General features: G+C 38.9%; 1 protein-coding gene across 4 annotated transcripts in view; it reads right to left on the reverse strand.

Annotated features, from left to right (window-relative positions):
* Nucleotides 1–22,660, reverse strand: part of PIEZO2 (piezo type mechanosensitive ion channel component 2) — a 436,624-nt gene that overhangs the window by 23,518 nt on the left and 390,446 nt on the right. For 3 of the 4 annotated variants that reach the window (XM_074340379.1, XM_074340380.1, XM_074340377.1), the window contains 8 exons: nucleotides 15,306–15,473; nucleotides 12,277–12,744; nucleotides 11,659–11,917; nucleotides 8,518–8,700; nucleotides 4,919–5,171; nucleotides 3,503–3,635; nucleotides 2,129–2,276; nucleotides 1,818–2,032 (listed from right to left, as the gene is read on the reverse strand). In XM_074340379.1, coding sequence (XP_074196480.1) covers nucleotides 1,818–2,032; nucleotides 2,129–2,276; nucleotides 3,503–3,635; nucleotides 4,919–5,171; nucleotides 8,518–8,700; nucleotides 11,659–11,917; nucleotides 12,277–12,744; nucleotides 15,306–15,473 — 1,827 coding nt within the window. The remainder of the gene's footprint in view (nucleotides 1–1,817; nucleotides 2,033–2,128; nucleotides 2,277–3,502; nucleotides 3,636–4,918; nucleotides 5,172–8,517; nucleotides 8,701–11,658; nucleotides 11,918–12,276; nucleotides 12,745–15,305; nucleotides 15,474–22,660) is intronic. The other variant, XM_019713452.2, reaches the window with a different exon arrangement.

Below are 22,660 nucleotides of genomic sequence, written 5' to 3' on the forward strand. Positions count from 1 at the left end.
TTTTGCATTGCCACTATTTATTATTACAAAGCAACAATTCCCATACTAAAATCAAAAGTTCAGAGCCTTAGCATAATAATCTCAAGATCCATCCATCTTGTTGCAAATGGTACTATTTCATCTTTTCTTATGGCAGAGTAGTATTTCATTGTGTATATATACCACATCTTCTTTATCCAATTATCTATCAAGGACACTTTGATTATTTCCACGTATTAGCCACTGTAAATAAAGCTGCAACGAACATCGGAGCACGTATATCTTTACAGGTAAACATTTTCAGATTTTTTTGGTAGATACCTAGGAGTGGGATTGCTGGGTCATATGGTAATTCTATTCTTAATTTTTTGAGGAATCTCCATACTGCCTTCCAAAGCGGCTGCACCAATCTGTATTTCCATCAATAGTGTAATTTTACTAACCATTGTCACCCCAACAAATTTTAATTTAAAAAAAAAGTTCAGAGTCTAAACATTCAGGTGAAAATGAACATTTAGCTAACATTTGTTTGCACAGATTTAGATTTCCTCATTAGGAATTTCAATTAGGAGTTGGCTATGAGCCACATAAGTAATCCATTTTCATTATTTTCCATTCACACTTCAAAAAATGGTATTAGCCAGCCTCAATAACATTTTATTTATAAGGCTTGGCTATGAATGACTCTAATGTCTGAGAAAAATATCAAATTAATATTATACATGAAGACTTTTTAATATGTTTGTTAAAAATATCATTCCTATTTCATTATATGGGCACTTCTGTATTCCCCTTCTGTGGACCCTTTACTTTCATAACCTAACAGAGCTGATAATTCCTGTTTATAACTGTTTCTCTTGTTTTACTGTTATCAACTGACACATTCATTTGTTCATGCATTAAGCACCAAGTTGATCCCAAGTATTGTTTTGGGTGGAGGCATGGGATAGGAAGACCCGGGAAAAGTGACATCTGGACTGAGAACTAAAGCGTGAAGAGGATGAGGCACTGTGGGCTAATGTCAGGAGAGGAGGGGAGTGAGCAGAAGGGCTTTGGCGTTTGGGAGGGCATGACGTCCTTGGGGAAAAGAAGGTCAACACAGAGGATGCTTAGGGTTCAAGGTGATGGAGGGAAAGATGGCAGCCAGCCACCTCCTAGAATCTTACCAGGCCTTTCCATAGCAAACTTTAGGTTACTCTTTTTAAATCCACCATCTCCAACCCACCTTATCCAGCAGCAGTAGTTGTAGTAACAGCAGCAGTGTCATGGTGTCATGGGTCTGCATGCTTCCTCCCCTGTGTGCTGAGACTGTGCCAGGCACTTTCCAAATGTTGTTGCATTTAACCCTCACAAGTACCTTATGTGGCAGACACTATTCTCATCTTCTCCCGACCCCCATCTCTACGTTTTCTCCTACCAGTTAGATGGTCTCCATTTTTTTCATCCACTTCTCAAATGACATAGTCTCATGTCCTCTCATCCTAAGACCATGTTCCAATTCATCTCTGTATCTACTAGGCGTAGAGACAATCACAGCATAAGAACCCTAGGTTTGCTCTGATCCTCAGGGTTATCACCTCTCTTATTCTGAAAACCCTATTTGTATGTATGCGTATGAACATGCAATGAAAATATTTTTGAGGAATCAGTTCAAACTTTAGATTCATACTGAATTTCATATTGATTAAAAACTCTAACATTTCTTACCCATGGGGCTGCTTTGCCATGCCTCTGCCTGCACCTGGTGATTTTGCTGTGCTGATGCATATGGAGTGATAACCTTATGGAATGTGTTGGCATTAAGGTGGGCCCACAGCTCTGGTTTCCAAAGACCTTACCTCTCAGTCACACCAGGCAAGATGAAGAACATCCAGAAGTGAATTCCAAACACAAGAATGACCTGGAAAATGACCTTTCCCAATACAGTCTTCCTGAGGTACAACGCTCGGTCCACCACCATGGTTCCAAACTGAATGAGAACCATCACCAGAAATGGCCCAGGTACCTGGTCCTCAGACAGTGAAGAGGTGATGTCTGCTGCTGCTGAGTGTTTCTGGGAAAAAGACAACAGGTTCAGGTCTGAGTGGCATTTCACAGGACAGCATCACTATTAGTCACTAGAGGGATTGTGGCCTTTACCCCCACCTACCCCAAAGGCCCAAAAGCCAAAGACTATGATGATGAAGTCGACAGTGTCAGCCAGGAACATAAGCACATAGACATCGGTCACAGCGCTGTAGTCTGGGTGGATGAGGTTGTAGAAGAACTGTCTGATGGGCACATATATTTGCAGAGTCCTGCAAAACAGAGACCCCCCCACCCACTTGCTTCAGGAAGGGCAGGATGGGAGGAATGACCAGATACTGCAGCCATTCTGTTCCTATGCATTCCTCTTTCCAACCAGGTTGTACCTCTCTTACAGCCTCAGGATAGTCCTGCTGCAGAGCAACTCCTGTGCTAACAGAGTATATACGAGTTCATTGCCAAGGAAGGCACTGCGGCCCTTTTTGCCAATGGGACCACAAATCTTTTCTCTCACCTGAAATGTAATAGAGTGGTATAAAGACCTGGAATTTAGGTGCCTGATTAGTCACTTGATTCAATTCCTCCCCACTTGTGAGACCTTGAGCCTGCTACTTAACTCTCGGTGTTTTTGTTTCCTCTTCTGTAAGATGTGGGTAATAATAAGACCTGAGGCACAGGGGCTGGGGTAAGAAATAAACGGGAATGCATGAGGGCTTAGACCTGACACGCTGACCCAGCACTAGGTCATCCTTAGGCCTTCCTGCCCCTCCCCTTTTTGGCCCTGAGCATCTCCTGGTTTCTAGAGCCCTAGGCTTTTGAACTCACATTGCTCTGTCCTTTATAACTGTGTCCTGGCTCTTGCTTGTCTGCCCAACCTCTGCCCTATTTTACTGTGCTCTGGCTTCTGCCTTCAATTTAAGGCCACATTCAAGTGTGGATGGCCTTCCTGGTCTCAAAGCCCACATTCAGGGCCAGCCCTGCTCTATGTCCTCCATTCCCACTCCTTTTCTGCTGTTTGTCTGTGTCCCTGACACTTAGGAGGGACCTGTGCATTTTGTTGGAGACTGGCTATATGTCAAAGGACAAACTATTTCCCCACCATGTGCCTCAGTTTCCCCTCTCTAGGATGACAGTGTATGTCTAAGGCCCTTCCCGCTTTGACATCAAATTCCTCTTTGTCCAGTTGGATTTTACCATGATAATCCCTGGAATTACCTACTGTGAGCTTCTGAAATTACTTATTTATCCTGTTCAAATAGAAAATTGTATTTGTAAATGTAGTGGATATAAAACTGAATCATACTTATTGAAAAGTAATTTTTATACAATATAATAATGGGTCAATTTATTCTGCCTTACGAAGGTGATGTTTGTGATATGAGAAGTTATTCTCTGCTCTTTTACCTATGGTTTATATGAAATAATTGTTATCAATTATTTCCCAAAGTTCCCCAGCCCTAAAATAAAACTCATGACGTGAATGTTTTCACACACTCACTTCTTTATGGTAAATGCTTTTGCTTTGATTAAATGTTCTTGAAGCTTTTCCACATAAAGTTCCCGTTTGCTTTTTTGCTTGATGCTCAAAACACTGCTTCCTTTTTGACTGCTGTTTCGGGTGCTTGTGCTGCCTAGAAATAAAAGAAAACTGTGTGAGGGATATGAATGACAAATGTCTAAGTATTACATTGTTTTGTGCACCTGACACTAATAAAAAGTACGTTAAAAAAAAAAAAAAAAAGAAAGAAAACCAAGATGCACCGTGAGGTACAGGTTTATTGACATAGATGTCACAGGAGTCCCTGGGGCCACATGCAGGGGGATGGCTTGAAATTGTTTCCAGGTGAGAACACACAGGTGCCTGTAAGAATGGTGACTGAGAATTTGGAAAGTGCCGTCTCAACTCTGCTTCTGTATGAAAACACATCTGTGGGTTTTCACACCCAGTTCTGATTCTTTCCTGAATTGTTGTGTGATCTTTGTGCCAGGAAGAAATACACGGGAAGAAGAGCTTTTATAGTGCTAAATGGGGTCCAAGGTTGCAAGTTTTCCAGATTGGGTCCATGACCCATCCCTTTTCTCATGTCCTAATTTCTTTAACTGAGAAATGAATGTAAGATGACCTGCCAACATCTGCCTGAAAAGTATATTCTGAAGATGAATATAGTCATGCGCCAATTAACACGATGGGGATACATTCTGAGAAATACAATTTCGTGGTTGTGTGAACATCATAGGGTGCGCTTACACAAACCTGGATGGCATAGCCTACACACTTAAGCTATAGCTGTATGGTACACCCATTCGGGTGTGCTATACCTGAAAAGTCATTCTGCAGCACATGACAGTACACAAGTGTTTGGTAAGCTTCAAACAGGAGTGCTATAAATACAAGCACATAATTACTCCAGGAGTGGCAACTGTAAGGCATATCTACTTTCTGATTACACTTACTGTTAGTAAGAAATTAATAACTAGCTGAGGAAATCAGTAGATGGTGTGGCTAAAAAGTTTCCATCAATAAAATCTAAATATATTTTTGAAATAAATTGTGATTTATAGCACTTTGGACACAGCCAGCAGAATCTCTGGATAGGATCTTCAAACTATCATGTGCCCAGCAGTGTGGCACCAGGTACCACGCAGTGCGCTGGCCACTCTCACAATTATCTGAAATCCCTGTCCTGGGAAGGAATCAGACATTTGAGCAATGATGTGACTGCCCCAGGTCACACACAGCTGAGTCAGGATTTAAACTTGGGTCCATTTGATTTCAAATTACTTTCTTTACACATCACAAGATCTGTCTCCTTGGTAACACCTAACAAACTCCCCTGCCCCAGACCCACTGGCACCAGGAAAACGAAACACCTCAGGGTGTTATTCCAGCCCAGGGATACCACATGATGGATACCTCTTTGGGACCTATTTGAAGAAAAGCTGGATCTATGGGATATCTGGGAGCTGCTGCCAGAGCGTTTCCTCCGTACAGCTGTCGGCTGCTCAGGGAAGGACACGTGTACTGACTCCGTGGACGCGGCCAGGTTGATGGATTTCAGAGAATCAGAGGAAGCCCTTCTGCCATGACTGAGGGACAGCTCATCATCTGATTCTTCCTTGTCGGTGCCACTCTCAGTGATGTCATCTTCATCCCATAAGCCATGGCACTGAAAAAGCATTGGAGGGGACAATTCAGACTGCCATTTGAGGTGAGAGAGCTGGTATTCTGCCCTACAATGTCTCACCCAACATACTGTCCCCCAAGATTAGAAAACCAAAGGTAAAACAGAGTGACTATAGTTGATAACACTATGTTGTATAACTGAAAATTTGATAACAGAGTGGAACTTACATATTTTTTCATAAAAAATCCATATATAGGTGATGGATGCGTTAATTAAATAGATGGGAATCCTTTTACAATGTATACATTTACCTAATTACCACAATGTATATTTTAAATATTTTACAATTTTACTTGTCAATCATACCTCAATAAAGCTGAAATTAAAAAAAAAGAAAAAGATTAGAAACCGAGGAACAGGAAGGGATTCTAAGAAAGTTATCTATAATGTTGTGATGGTCCCTGTAGAATAGAGATGAGTGAGGGTAGATTCTAAGACTTTGGCTAATTAATTGAGATGGAGACAGGTGATGTTTGACAGATGGAGTAAACATGAAATTATAATCACTTGACTTGTTCCTTGAGCGAAAGTGCTTTCCAGAACACACATCTCTATGCTTACAATAACATTCAAAGTATCTACTTGAAATATCAGTGGGTGAATTTAGCCTCACTGCCTTGTGTTCCCCAAATATCTGTACTTGAATAATGATGCTGTCCCTCCTCCAGCCTGTATAACAAGATATGAATCCTTGAATCACCCATGGCTAACTCAGAAACAGAGCTGCACATAACTTTACTCAAAAAAATGTTGGCTCATAGGTTATGATAAATTCTGCACAGCCTGGGTTTTGCTTCAAGAAAATGGGACAAAAGGGGCTCATAAAGAGGGGAGGAATGACAGTACAAAAGAAGAGAAACCAGGGACTATGTTGGAGCAATATGCTACCTGGACCACAAGTCACCCTTATGATGAGATGACCCTGCTGCTGTTGGATGAAGTTCCCAAATGAGCTCACTGCCTCCTGAGCACACTCTGTGTTTATTCCCCAAGACTGACCAGTCCTCCCTCTGACACATATGTTAGAGGATAAAAGCTCCAGGCCAATTTGCCATAAATCAGTTAATCAAAAACCAACTCGGAGAATAATCAATTCATCAAGACAAAGTCACATAATTTAAAGATTATTCTTAAATATTTATTTATAGATATATTGCTGTTTAAACAGATTGAATTATTCTTATAAACAAACATTTTAGGTGTTCTTCATGGGATTTTTCAGTTTATACTGATTTCTTTCAAATCATTTAAAAAGTTGTTTTGTCTTTTGCCAACGTTTTAACAAATTTGGATTCTTTTCCTACTTTCTTGCAGTATATTTAAGTTTGGTAATCTTCTGATTATTCATAAAATTGCAGCAATTAATACTAAATAGGATAGACTTAAGCACTTTTTACATTTCTACATAGTTTTCATTATTTGGTTTCCATAGTAGCATTCTATATGAGGTTTATTCTTTTCAAAAACTGCAGGATCGTTTGGTCTTCCTATAAAAAGATTTATCATTTCAAAAAGTATTTTTTATATCATTTGCTAAAATTTCAGCATAATACCAGTACCTTAAATCTCATATACATTCACCATGTAAATGAAATTTTCAAAGAAGAAATCACCAAAATATTGTTTATTATATACTTTAAATATAAAATTGTAGCTGTTAAACCATTTGAATATTGATGAAAAATAGTAAAATTGCCTAAAGGTTTATAAAATTTTCAAAATTACATGCAAAAAGGATACAAAAGTTGCAAAAGAATTCTAAAGTGGCCAAAATTATACCATCATTTTTAAATGCTGAAATTTTTTTTTTAAATTTTATTTTATTAAATTTATTGGGGTGACAATTGTTAGTAAAATTACATAGATTTCAGGTGTACAATTCTGTATTACATCATCTATAAATCCCATTGTGTGTTCATCACCCAGAGTCAGTTCTCCTTCCATCACCATATATTCGATCCCCCCTACCCTCATCTCCCACCCCCCACCCCCCACCCCCCCTTACCCTCTGGCAACCACTAAACTATTGTCTGTGTCTATGAGTTTCTGTTTCTCTACATGCTGAAATTTAAACTAATTTATAGAACTAAAACAATAAGATTAATACATTTATTAATATACTCCTAACAATAATCAATAAATTGGATTAACTCAGGTAATTAACATATTCATCAGAAGAACTGGAGTATTTGGGCAAATTCAGTTTTGGTTAACTGCTGTCCTCAGATAACATACCACAACCCAATGTCCCAAGAAGACTCCCCCAAATGGAAGGTTCGGGACTTGGGTACTTTGCAAGGTGACAAAAGATAGAGTGAAGATCTTGACCAAAGGTATATGAAGATGAACCCAGTTTGAAATAGCCCATTGAGTAGGACAGAAGTTGAACACCCTGTTACATAGGTATGAGTGCATATATGTATATGAGTGTATAATATATATAGTATTAACATAAGTCAAGCCTATTCTAAAAAGGAACTAATAAAGATACTACTTGATAAAATAAATTTAAAATATTTTATAAAAGGAGACAAGGTTAAAGGAAGAGAAGTAAGGTTGTGACCATAGGCACATCAACACACAAAATGTGTGTGATACAATAATTTCTAATTTTTATCATTGAGTAGCATATTTTAAATACATACAAGCTTAGCTTATAGTTCACAGGATACAAGAAGGAAAAACCCACATAGTTGCTCAGGATGACGAGAGTTACTGAACCTGAGACAGGTCATCCTGTAATCATGTCTCCCCAAAGCAGTGTGATAAATGGCTTTCTTAACAATAAGCTTACGGAAAGCAAAGCACTGGCTTCACCAGACTATTTAATGTATGATCTCTCACCAAAGCTAATGGTTTCATGACAAGAAACTACCCAATAAAACAACGCTGCTAGAAGAAGATAGGCAGAGATTGGGATGGAGATAAGAGGCAATATGATCCACCCCAAATTATAGGTCTGATGTTCTGGCTTAAACTAGGAGTAGAATTTAGCATATCAGGCATTAAGATATTGTATGCCATTCAAGCAATTCCCACAAATGTGGACTAGTTACTATATGTTCAACCCAGGGTAGAACTATGGGGAAATATTCTCCCAGATTTATTACAAATTCCATTATTGAGTACAGTGTTGGAGAAAACGTCCACTAAATGAATATAACTGTTTTTCAGTGTGTGTGTTTGTTTGTTTTTTAAGAGAGCATACAGGTAGATGCCACCCACTGTCCCCTCAGCACTGTCACCAATCCTAATGTTCACATTCTCCAGGAGTATTACAGGGGCTGCAATTATCAACATGTGCTGGGTAACTGTTAATGGGCAGTACCTTCAGAATTGATCGATGGAAGAAAAGAGCCAGGAGCTGAATGAGATCATAAAGAACATAGCCTTCTTTCTTTTCCACACCTATGATATTAGGTGGATGGTACGGTTTATCCTTGTTCAATTCCACATTCTTATTCCAGGGAAAAAACCCAAATTGGAAGAAATACTTGACCACAATTGTCACCTGCACACAGACGATAGAAAAAAAAAAAATTACTCCTTTTAAGAATAGTTATATAAGAGAAACAGCAATATAAAACATTTAAAAAATCAATTTCACAGTTTTGATCATAGGAATACACAGAATTATGTGGAATAATAACATTATTATTTTTACAGAGCATTGACTTTAGAACAAGGGCTATATCTTACCCTCACAAATGCCTTTGATAGTAGATATATCAGGGCCAGTCAGGTTACTCATGACACTGCTTAAATGATTTCCTTAAGTTAGTTGGTTAATTTATACTGATTTAATTTATATTTATATAATTATGCTGCTATTAAAGCATGGTAATTAGGAAAAATTGACAGAATAATATTTATTTGTTTATATTTTATATATTGCTGTAATTGGTAATCTTTATGAACATATCACACAGTTTTGATGTACACAATTTTTACTTTACTCCAATCTCTTTTTTCTCACTACTATATTGCTCATTGAAATTTCTTCTCAAGAAGAAATACAAATAAGTTTAACAAACTGTCCAGTTGTGTCGGTAACTAGTTCAGGGTATAAATGCTGTAGAGAAGTGGTTTGTTGAGGTAGACAGACAAATGAGATAATTGATGGGTTTCATATAAGCATACCTCTAATGTCTATATCATCAGGAGTTCATTGTAACATATAATTGATCAATAAAAAATACATTCAAAAGTCCTCTCTTGACCTAGAGTCTCCCTTTAGCTCTTCTCCTCTAGCACCTTCTTAGTCAAGCTTCTGCAAAGAACCGTCCTGTGTTTCTCTTCTTAGTGGACGGCATCTCTACATACCAAATGCTCATCCTTCCTTCTCCCTTTCTCCCTCACACGCCAACCAGTTTTAGTCAATTACTAAAACCTCATTCACCCACTTATCATCAACCTCATTGTCACTGCATTCAGACCCTATTACTTCTCACCCAGACAGCTAAAATCATTTCCTACTTGGTCTCCATGCCTCCACATTCATTCTGTATAAAAACTTGCAAAAACACAAAACTGATTGAGTCATGCCCTTGTTCAAATCCTTCAGTCCAAGGGGATAAGTCCTAAGCATAAACCCTGTTGACATTCCCAAACTCAATCTGCTGCACTCTCCACTTGCAGCCTGCCTTCTATCATAAGCCACCTGTCATTCTTAGCACTTGCCAGGTTTGTCTTATGCCTTTGTTTCTTTGTCTTATGCCTTTGCTTCTTTTCATGGATTATTCCTAATCTAGCTCTTTGTTATTCTTCCTTTGGTGATTTTACACTCATGCCTTAAGACTCAGCTCTAAGTTCTCTTTCACTGAGAAGTTACCGTGATATCTAACCTCTCTCCACCCACCAGGCTGCACGAGACACAGCCTCTATCTAAGTCTTGTATAGTCTCTAACGAAGGTTTGTATCAATTGTAGGGCAATTCTTTGTTTACACATATCTGTCTACCACATTAGACTGTGAGCCATTGAGAAACAGAAACTGCTTATTTTTTCTCTTTTTTTTTTTTTTTTCTTTTGTGTTTTCATCCTGAGTTCTTGGGTTTTGGCACATAGTCCACATCGTGGAGTGAATTAACATCAACTTCCTACTTCTTTAACAACAATTTCCTACTTCTTCATTCCTCAGTGTGACAGAAAAAATGGAGAATCCAAGTTTACTCAACCAGGAAGATTTTATTTTTAAGATGAAAGCTGTGTATAACCAGCTCTTGTTCCGTTTTCCACATTCTCAGTACCTGTTCATACTTTATTCCTAGGTGAGAAAATCCCTCCTACAGAGGTGTTAGAGAACGTACCCATTCCCCAAATAAGGAATCATTTATATCCTGCATAACAAAGTGATGTAATGGAAGTAATATTTAAGAACAATTATTTTGGCAGATTGTGATGTACAAGCTATTTAAAGTAATATTTGGCTTTTCATCTTTTATTTCTATTATGGAAATAAGATACATGACATTAATACTTTAAGCTGAATAATTTTGATATGATTTAACATATAACTTTGCTTTTACTGTTGAATTATTCATAAACCTGCAAAATTTCTAGATTCTAACATCAATCACAAGTATTATAATTTAAGAAGCAATTACAGTACCATTATTGGTGAAAACCTTTTCTCATGAGCCAGGTAAGAAAATTAGCCTTCTTCACAAACCTAACACAAAGAACTATGATATCCCAAGGCACAAAGTCTATAGAGCTCCCTTTTCTTTTCTTTTTTTAAATTAGACTTTATTGGGGTGACAATTGTTAGTAAAGTTACTTAGGTTTCAGGTGTACAATTCTGTAATACATCATCTATATATTCAATTTTATGTTTGCAATGGGAATTCGTGATCTTCTATATATTTAATAGAATAAAAAAGCAGGTCCATACAATTGGTCAGAGTGTCTCTTGTACTCGCACAAGTGATGGAAATGGGCTGGCAATTCACAATTTTTGTTATTCAGATTTTTAAGTGGGTCATTATATACCTTTGTGTTTTGAGGTGTGGAAACTGGCTTTTAGGCTCAAAAATGGAAAATATTCATATTGCATCAAACTATAGTCAAAGTGCTTACTGTATTGTTTAATTCAGTATCCACTCAAACGATATCCACAGGCTCCAGACACTATGTTTAGATCTGCATAGCACTGTTAATATCTCAGTGGTTAATATTATAAGACAGACAACCAGGCTTCAGGCGTCTGCCCTAACACTCACCAGCTGGGTAACTTTGGGCCTTTAGTCTCACTAACAGCTGGTTCCTTATCTGTTAAATAGGAATGATAGTAGCAGCTGTCTTGTGTGAGGTGTGAAATGTGAAAAGATATATAAAATTACCAGCATTAGATAACTGTTAGTTATACTCATTTGTCTATCCAAGAATAGCCATCTAACTGATTGTTCTGTGTGAAACTACCTGGAGTCAGGGCAGGCCCACCTAGACTGAAGGTTCCACCCAAGCCCTACCTCTGTGTAGACGATGGCCATCATCCAGAACCGTCTGCTGGGCCTTGGGACAGACAGCATGGCCCAGAGGAAGATGAGAATGGGGAGCACGAGGGTGATCATGGAGGCAGAGACCATGTGGTTGAGGATGATGACAAAATAGCACACCATTTCTGAGCGGGCCACCAGAGTGTTGTACATGGCATAGAACAACAGCAAGAACCTGGGCTGGTCAACGTAGAATTTTTCTGACTCTTCAAGCTCATCGTCATGGAACATCCTGTTTAAGTAAACAACAGGACAATAAATTTGTCTTCATTTCTCCAAATTACTTTTTTCCATTTTGCATGATCCCTCCTGTCCTTCCTCGTTTCCTATTTCCCCAGATTTCTTGTGGAAACAACCTACATTTTTATTACAGAGAGAAATGTGAGCACGGCGTCTATTGAAAGCTTCTGCTAATTCTACCATTTAGTGATAGAAGACCTGAAGCTTTGTATTTGCAGTAATGAAAATAGTATCTGCTAGCTGTAAATATCTAGGTGGGTATTTTTAATATGTGAGTTTCTCTACCCACAACCACAGCACATGGAAGCGCTGACCCCCAGCTCCACCTTCAAGCAGCCAGCGGACTCTTACTTGTTCAGCAGCAGCTCACTGGCAGTCAGCTCGTGAGTCAGGGGTGGTAAGATACTGGACTCCAGCCTGTCGGAACGGCTGTCGTCGGGGCTGACCGCCATGCGGCTGGGGCTCCCAGAGTCATCTCTGGAGCCGAAGGACAGGCGCTCAAAACTGACCGCCTTGCTGTAGGACGGTGGGACCTCCACATCGCCCTCCTCGGTGGAGTACTGTGGCAGCTCAGTGTCAGGGGTGAGGCTGGCCTCCTCGGATTCTTCCGTCTCCTCTGCCTCCTCCACGTCTTCCTCTTCCACTTCCTCCTCTTCCTCCTCCTCTTCGGGTCCCTCTGGCCCTGCATCCAATGTGGCCTCACCGCCCTCATCGTCAGTGTCCCTGACTCCCACCTCCTCGTCTTGCTCCGTCTCCACCTCTTCTATGGTTTCTGTGGTCCCCTGGCGCGAGTATAGCATGGTGCACTGCGTGGGCTCGCTGTTAGGAGAAAGGGACGCACACAGACACTTGTCTTAGCATACAGTTCCTTGGAATCCCTCCAAATTCTCAAGAAAACTTCTCAGCACTCCCAAATAAAAACATCAATGTGTGTGAGAAAATTAAATACCCCATCTCACCTCCGTGCATTCTACCTGCTTTGTTCCTTCGCGAGATTCACATCTGGTCTGCAGAGACTGAAAACAGCAGCCTCTCAAATGCAAAAGCTGGCGGTGCACACACCCAGTTGAAAACCAGAGTAAGTCAACATATCTCACAAGTTGCTAAACCCAACTATGCACAGAGGTTTTAAAAAGCATATCAAAATCCACAGCCATGGGTTCCATTGTTTATCTCCAAATCAAGACATAGCATAGCATACCTACCATTATCTATATATAAAGTAGGGTGCATATGCAAATGAGAAAGAAGTCTTGCCAGTTTGGGTCTGTTGATGTTGACCAAGATAAACTCTAATCTCAATCTTGTGCAAGGGACCCACCCCGATCCAGAAGAGAAGGATAGAAATGATAAAATATTGGCTGAACAACTTCACGCTTTATTAAAAAAAAATGGCACACTTCTTTAATATTTATTCTTTCTTCCTGTTTTTCCATCATTTGCCTTTTTCTTATTGGCACTTATTACATTTGACTAAAATTTCACCATCTCTCCAATTCCCAAACATCTCCCAAGGAGCTCTTTGTTTACAGAAGGAAACACCCACAATTTTCTCTTCCCCCTGTGATCTCTCCTTGGGGCTGCTTGTCCACCCTCAGCGTTCACTCTTGCTCTCTCTCCTCCCAACTACTTTAATTGACGTTCTTCTGTCAGCTCCCCTTCTAGCATTCACTTCCCATCGGCTCTCTACCCTTCTCTTCATTCTCTCTTTTTGGCATCCTGTTCTTTTCTCTTGCATCTCTCCTCTTCTTCTTTTAATGTTTTATCTTCTGACTTTCCTTGCCAGGTCCATGCAGGAAAAGTTGGAAATGAAAATAGAGAAGCCACACCAGTGAAATTCATGGCATGCCTTTTAATTTTGTCTACATCAGAGAATCCAGTCCCCAAAGGGGAGAGAAACAAAAGTTATCTGGTTATATGGAATCTGTAGATATAGAGCTATACTTTGTTAGACTCTGAAATATGCAGTTATCTCAATGGCCTACCTGGGCAGCTAGGTCCAAAAACACTGAGATTCTCAAATGCACAGATTGTACTTATTTTTCTTGTCATCAACACTGGTGTAGACATGTCAACGAATAAATGAATGAATGGATGAGTGTTGGCTGAGCCCTGAGACTGAAGAACCAAATTTGCATGTGTTCTTGGTTCCCGGTCAAGTGTTTAATATTGCTATGGCTTTGACCCTAAGTATGTACATCATGTAGAAGGCTCTTGGAATGCCAAGCCAAACCAGCTTTTTGCTAAGACTTATCTCAATTAGACATAGTCTCCTAGGAAGGCCATTAAATTGATCATCCCAGGGAATTTTCAGACCACTGGAGCCAGCCCCACACTAGTTCTAACTTCTGGTTACATTCTATCCAATGACAGGCACTCTTTCTATGGTTTTGGATCTGGTCTGGCCCTGAAGAGATTCAACAAATCTTGGTACCTTCAGAAATCAACAAAGTGGAATGGCATAGCAAGTGTCTGCCAGAGGACATCTCAAATGGCCAAGGCATTCCCATCATTGCCAGACTCCAGCATACTGCAGCACTCTATTAAGATACATAGCTGCCAACAAAAGGAAGTGAACAAACCTCTAATCTGCCAAAATTGAAATTAGTTTTGGATTGGGTTATTTTGGTGTCAGGATAAGCACAATGTTGCTGATGCTTCTGTGCCCCTGCTGATCATTAAAGGCAACTCAAAAAAGAACTTTTGGACTTTATGCAAATAATTTCATTTCCAAGTGATTGCTATTTTATGGTAGAATTTAATGAGAAAACTTAAGCCCAAAGTAATCTTTTCCAAACAAAACAAGTTACGGTCTACAAACATGATATATTCTGCATAATAATGTTCTTTTAAAAAGAACAATGGTAAAATATATTCTGACTTTTATGTCAGTTATGTATATAAAACATGGACAGATTTATTCTGTATCAATTAAAAAGGACCATTATTACTGATTTTTGGATTTTTTTCCTACTGCATTTGTCTTTTGATGAAATCATGGGAATAATTTTTTTACCTTTCCTGACACATTTCCCCTGTGAGGACTGCCTACATGAGCTCTCAATCAAGGAAGAAACATGCTTTTTCTTTGAAAGTGAAACGTGTAAAATACTTACAAAATGGAAGACAATGTTTATAATAAGGTTTTTAAAGAAACTCCTAACAGACAAAAACTAAAGAGCAGTTAGTTTAATAAATGCTGTCCTGGGAACGACCAGTTATGTCCCAGAAAGGATGGTGGTTATGCTTTGGTTATTCATGCAAATTCTTAAAAAAAAAAAATAAAAGGAAAACATACATCACAAAAACTTATATTTGCAGTGACACAAAGGGGAAAAAGATGATAAAATTATGGAACAAAGCATGCACAAGTTAAGCACCTTGATGCTAAACTGCCACTGTCAGCTGATGAGGAGGACATATCCAAGCTGAGCATTTTACGGAGCCTAGGTCGAGCACGCTCACTTGTTTTAGGAACAGTTTCTGGTCCATCTAAATCATCAAGGGTAGACTGCCTTGAGAACAGCATGGTTGCTTCAGTGTAGCAGCTAGCAGCGCAAACAGTTACAGAGACACAGTGTTAAAACACCAGTGGTACATCAGTTTACACATGGGTCAATTGACCAACACACTGCCATGCAGCAAACCACACACAACACCAACACCACTGACAACGACGACCGTCACAGCGGGGTTCAGGGACAGGAAAGGCCCTGTTTGGCAGGACAATAAAACACAACAGTACTGGATTTAACAAAATATATTGGCTAGTGATAAATTACGAAATGTCACTCTCTGGGTGGGACAAGGAAATAGAATTAATTGTAAGTCTCGACACTTCTCTCACAGAGAAGAATTCATATCATTATAACTTTTCAACTGAGTTTTTTTTATTAAAGAAAATATGTTTATTTAGAGCTCCCTGAGTTCACTGAGATCATTTGGTAACCAAATTGCTTAAGCAGAAATATCTGCTTATGTAAAATTTATATAAAATATTTCAATTTTTTTTGTTTTAACACAGTCTCCAAAATGAGAGAGGGAAGCTCAGGAATGACCACAACAAACAATTTTCCACCCCATTTTCTGAGTGATATTCAGTGAAGCCAAACTAGATGCCTTGCATGTAGAAGAGATGCTGGTTTGATATGCAATTGGATATAAACCAACATCAAAAAAATGAAATAAAATGCTACAAAGAAAACAACAAAGGAAGTCTAGCAATTGCAGGGTCATTTTGTCTGTTAACTTTTCATTTCGTCTAATGACTTTTTTCTTCTGCATCATGTTTTAGGTCTTGATAGATGTCATTAGGGTGAGAACCTATTGGCTAAGTCCTCAGCTCCCGTCCCCCAATGGAGCAACAGTCGGGGAGGGATTGATGGTGACTCAGGACTGAGATGCTACTGGGTGATGCTACTGAAGGAGAAGAAGCAAATAGAGTTATGGCATAGTCATGATTTCAGTTCAGACACACAGCTTAACCCCAAAGAGCCTATGACATTGGCTACCAGAATACATATTTTCCAACCTGAGAGCTAGTGACCTGGCTGACCCAGAGGAGCAGGCCTTTGTGATGCAGGACTGCTGATTCCCCAGCTGACATTGTTAAGCTGAACATCATCATCAAGAGACCGCACTAGGAGGCCTACTATGTGCCCAACCTGCACAGCTGGATGCCTTCAGTCAGTGATTGTGAAGCATAAATGGACACAATTCAGGATATAAAAAACTCTGGGGGTTGGGAAACAGAGAATTTGAGTCACTCACTCCTGGAACCAGTTAAAGGGATTTTCCAGTTCCAGATGATTTAGCACAAGTCCACGAGTACTCCAGTGGGGTCACCCTGCTGTGCACATCACAGCTACCAGGCCAAGACAGGGGTAGGACAATGAGAGGGGTGAGGGAGCATGTAAGCAATCAAATGGTCTCTAATAAGGACACACAGGCTGATTTTTTAAGAAGGCCCTAATTTCTTTTTATGTCACCATGTCCTGGACAAAATGAGGAGATGACAAGATAAACTAGAAATTCATTGGGCAAACACAGGGAAGCTTGAGCTTGAGTCTCCATGAGAACATTAACTGGCTGTTGGATATTAGATAAGTCAATTGTCCTCTTTTTGGGTCCCAATTTCATCATTTATGAGATGAGGAGACTGGATCTTTGAAGTTCAATATTTCATTTCATAATTTTAGAGGTGTACCCCCATGGCCTCTTAGGAGTTTGCAGGCAAAAAGATGTTGTACTGTGCCCCCTCTCCTGTACCACTGCTCAGATTTTCTTCACGGGAACTACTGTTCTAATCCCTTGTGTTGAGTTCTGCAGTCCCATCAGCCCACCTTCAGACCCCACATAATTGGGTTACTTGGAGTGTGACCAATTTGTTATCCAACCTACGACAGTTTTAAAAGTGAAAGGAAAAGGGAGATGCTTTATGATACCAGGCCCAGTGGACAAACCTGCATGGATGGTTGTTATCAGCTGGCAGGGTCACACAGAGACATCTAGGTGATATATCTCAAATGATAATCAGTCCCTTCATATACGGCAATGCACCTTAGAATGTCACTAATGTTTCTTGCAGGAATTTAAACCAGTTTATTTTCTGGGAAGGTAGATGATTTCTGATTTTATAAAACAACTATTAAAAAAATAAGTGCTATTTAACATCTGGATTTGAAGGATATCACAACTATTCCAGTGAGTCAAAGGGAATACAAATTCAGAAGGTAGGTTCCCACCCCAACCTCATCTACTGTAAACCCAAACGTAAAGATGGGTGACGTGGATGCCAGAGCAGGAGCTGTGGCAGGTAGGATGGCTCCACCCAGGCTGGGTCTTCTGCGAAGCGGGTGTGGCCACACTGAGCATGCAAGTCCCCATTAGGGGATAACGCTAGACCTTGCTCAATGACACAGGTGTTGAGAGTAAACTTCTATACTCAGAATCCTTCTGGGGACGATTACTGCCCTTCCAGCAATCAGCATGTCTTCCTATAGGCTCTAGTGTAGACAAATGATTGTTTGGAGATTTGAAAGTTTTCTAAAGCAAAGTAACTAGAAAGGTGGCTTAGCCATTTAAAAAAGGGCAAAATGTAAATTCATTTATTAACAACACAGACATAATGATGTAATGGACCCTATTGTGTCTCCCCTTTCTTTCGGGTGAAAATAAAAAATAAAAAATAATTTCAAAAATATGGTTCTCTACTAGAACATTTATTGGTTGGTTGACCATTTTTAAATTGGGGGGGCTATTTTGACAGTCTTTGTTAAAAGAGCAATCAATGAATTTTAAGTATTTTCTACTTCATGATTTTTGATCATGGGTACAGTTTTATACTTGTAATCGTGAATTAGATTTAAGGGAAGTTATTCGATTTTATTTTAAATAGTCCTCCTCCTCCTCTTCCTTCTTCTGTTTTGTCTCTCCTAAGTTGTGATTTATAATTTTAGTTAATTTCTTAATTGGATAGATTGTTAACGGTTGTGCAGTTGAAACTCACTAACACAGGAATCATGTATGTTTATTTTATGGACAATTTATTTTCAATTCACTCTCTAATATTCTCTTTGTTCTCTTTGAGTCATATGCTTCAAAATTTATTCTGGAGCCACTATTTTAAATCAAGGTTCATGTATGATATTCAGGGGTGTGAACTCCTTGAAATCTTATGGAAAAAATTTATATTTCTGTGCACTTTTCCCTTTGGGAGACAGTACATAGCTTCATGAAATTTCAAAAGAGGTTCATGAAAATCTATTACCAACCACTGTTAGTTTCATCACAAATCAATGAAGAAAGGTTATTCCATCTATTCCCCTTTATACATGCCAAGCTTAGGGAGCCAGGTAACAACAACACAAATTTCTGTATTATAAAACAAGGCAAGAAGGGAGGTTAAAAAAATTCATTTAAAAATACTGTAAATCACATTATGGGACGGCATATTTTTTGAAGAACAGATGCACATATGCAATAACTGAAATATATACTATGCCTGTATTCTTCAACCTGTGGGAGGAAATACTCCCAGCTGATATGAACATGACTTTCAGTTAAGTTTACCAGAGCTGTCTGAAGCCTTTTATTTTGGGAATCAGAAAAAGGAAAACACTGTTTGCCTCAGACCCTGTCCATATTCAATATATATAAAACAGCACTGTCCATGCTATGCAAAAAATTAACAAATAAAAGGAATATGTTTTAGAAAATGTACATCTAGAGTATCTCAGCATTTTTCTTCTCCAACCATTCTTTTGTTTTCTTGAAAAATGGTTGTCTGGTCAGGAATAGGTTATAAAATGGGTGGGGTTGGAAACTTTTAGATTCCCCAGTTCACCTTTATTCACCCCTGTAACTGGGAAACAGCATTAGTCAGCATCTTAAAATTCACTACATTTAGAAAATCTTGCCTTCCCTGACCTCACTGCCCACACACCTGTCCACTTCTGCACACATGCCCATGTGGTCTCCCTTTATTATGAAAGGAATAGCTACCATGAAGTAACTTGGAATACATAAGAGTGTGGATAGAATGGGGATCAAAATGAACTCTCAGTTAGCAGGAAAGTGAAATAAAGGTAAAATAATTCAGTTTAAATAATTAATCTGTAGATACAGAGAGAATTCGTGCAAGAACACATTTAAGAAGGTTGGCAGCCTCCAAATAGGACAGTTTTTATGGTTTGCAAAAAATAAAATATAAATAACAATGATTTTTTGTGTCAGTGAAGTCTGTCAAAGGAGAAAGAAGCCCCCTTTCAAAAATGCTGATTGTAGGACAATTTCAGGAAGACACACAGGAGGCACTGCCAGAATTGCTGACCCAGGGACATAATACAACATTTTCATGTTGTAACGTTGATATTACCAATGGGTTCAGAAATTAATTATTGAAAAATGTGTGTATGTTTGGGTAGAAAGAGAATGAGGAAATTAAGCTTATTGCTATGCAATTTGTTCTAATAATCAATTATTTTATTATAGGAATTAAAAGCATCTTAAACAGCATCTCAGTTAGCAAATAAATATTTTGACCTTGGAACCCGTAAGAGTTTCTGGACTAAGTGTTTCTGCTGTTCACAAAAATATATAATAGCTGAAATAATCTATTACTTTGGAACTTATAAATAAGGAGAGATTTTTCTCCCAAATTAAAAGAAAAAATATATAATGTCTTTTATTATCCCTCAAAGGACTTTAAAAGAATCAATACATATTTTAGGAGGACTGGAGGGGTTATATCCATGAGAAATTTTATCTGAACAAAAATCAAATATAAATCAATGTATGCGTGAATACATATATTTTTAAAAAGATAAAAATGAAGTTAAAATGTGTACTACTTTAAAACTTGAGGGATCTATCTATCTATCTATCTATCTATCATCTATCTATCTATCTATCTATCTATCTATCTATCTATCTAATATATAATCTCAAATATCTTTTCAAACCAATAAATATAGATCTGCATCAAATAGATAATTATTGGGTAGCAAAAGAACAGACACACTTGCAAAAGCTCAAATACAGCAATTTTGTAACAGCTAACAATAGCACTTCAAAAGAAAAGCCTTTTTACCCACATCTCCCCATTCAGGTTGCAATTTCAGCTACTAGTTATCTATATTGGGTTTGGTATCTTGGTATTAATAAAATACTCTCAGTTCCTTTCTCTGTTTCATCTTGTAACAGATTCAGTGTTTGTGAAGGACAAATAGTCCACCAGGCCCTGGTGCCTTGCTCAGCATATGAAGTGTGACTGGTGGTAATCCAGGAGCTTCTAAACCAGCCATGGGAATACAGCTCATCTATGATGTCCTTATACAGCAGGAATCGTAGCCCAGGACTCCACAGATAATCCCGAGGATGGGTTTTCCTTCCCAGGCTCAAACTACCTAGAGATGACATATCTTTATGTGCTTATCCCAGAATCAAGCCCAGGTCCTGGCATACAATAGGTGCTTTTTAACACATTTAATTAAAACAATAAATACATGAATGTCCTCAGTGACATAACTCTTTATCTATGAAGATGGACACAAGATGTGATTAATCCATTCTAACTAATCACCTTAGACATGTCATTTTCCTCTTAAGATAGGACTTCTGCTTTAACTTGAAAGCAAAATCTCTGCAATTGACAGCAACGATCTAGAACACTGTGCTGCAAAGAATTAATAGGCTTTTCTGGGATAGCCGGTAAGAAAGACAGGTCAATTCTCAGTCTGTCTGAAGAGCAGAAGAGGCAGTGAGAGGTAGCACACCATGGTGGTTGAGAGGTTGGGCTCTGAGCTGAACTCGGTGGTTTTGGATCCTGGGTCTGCATTTATATACTTCTGAACTGTGTGACTTTGGGTAAGTTAGTTAACCTCTCTGTAACTGAACTTTGTCTGCAAAATGGGGATAATAATATGAGGTGTGATAAAAAATACGGCAAATTTAAAAAATTATTACAGTAAAAGACACATTGCCATTAATCCCCCTCAAAATACTCCCTCTTGCTTTGGACACACTTATTCCATCATTATTGCCGCACTTGGAAGCAGTTCTGGAAGTTCTCTTTTGTGAGTGTGTTTAGTTGTGCTATTGTGGCTGCCTCGACGTCCTGAATCATTTTGACTTTGGGGAAGAGCCAGAAGTCGCACAATGCCAGATCCGGTGGATAAGGTGGATGAGGACACACCATAATGTTTTTATTTGATGGAAATTGCTGTATACCAGAATTGATGTGTGACACAGAGCCTTTCTGTTTTGATCAACAAATATGGTGAATGCTGCTGCCAAGTGTCATCTAACGGAAAAGCAGGGATCTTCAATACAGAAAGCGGCACATCGAAACTTAGTAACAGTGTGTGACAAGTTTCAACTTGTTCGGTGCAGTCAGTTGGGTGTGACCGACTAAACCCATTGGTTAGAACATAAAATACCTGGAGATAGTGTCATGTGAATCTAAGCTATCTATCCTGGGGGCTGTCTGTACACTTGAAGCAGCATTAGGACAGTCGTCAATTGCGTCCAGTCCAGACTCTCTGGCAAGGTTGAGAGAAGGTGTGTTTTAAAGTGTGCTGTAACTCATCCTCTATCATGACAACATTCCTTGTCACACATTGCTTCTGGTACAGCAATTCCTGTCAAATAAAAACATTACGATATGTCCTCATCCACCTTATCCACCGGATCTGACACCGTGCGACTTACAGCTCTTCCCCAAAGTCAAAATGATTCAGGACATCGAGGCAGCCACAACAGTGCAACTAAAGATATTCACGAAAGAGGACTTCCAGAACTGCTTCAGAAAGTGGCAAGAATGATGGGGTAAGTGTGTTTAAAGCGAGGGGGAGTATTTTGAAGGAGATTGATGGCAATGTGTCTTTTACTGTAATTTTTTTTAATTTAAACGTTCACTGTATTGTTTGATCACACCTTGTAGTATGCATCTCCTAGGGTCTTAGAAGGATAAAGTGAGGTAACCCATGCACAGTGCTTGGTGCTGGTCCATGGCGAATTATCATAAAACTCAGGGAAGATGGAAGCTGACAGAATCACTTCTAGAACTTTTATTATGAATTATAAAGTAACAATTCTGAAAGGAAAATACCAAAGATAGCAACAGATGGTAGAAGATTCTCATATAGAAGGTACTTTGTGGAATGGAATTTTTGAAAGGAGTTAAAGATGTAGCCCTTGACACAAATAGTAATTTTGTCATTGGGAAGATTCATTC

Source organism: Rhinolophus sinicus, linkage group LG09 (genome assembly GCF_036562045.2).
Source record: "Rhinolophus sinicus isolate RSC01 linkage group LG09, ASM3656204v1, whole genome shotgun sequence".
In the NCBI taxonomy this organism is placed as follows: domain Eukaryota; kingdom Metazoa; phylum Chordata; class Mammalia; order Chiroptera; family Rhinolophidae; genus Rhinolophus; species Rhinolophus sinicus.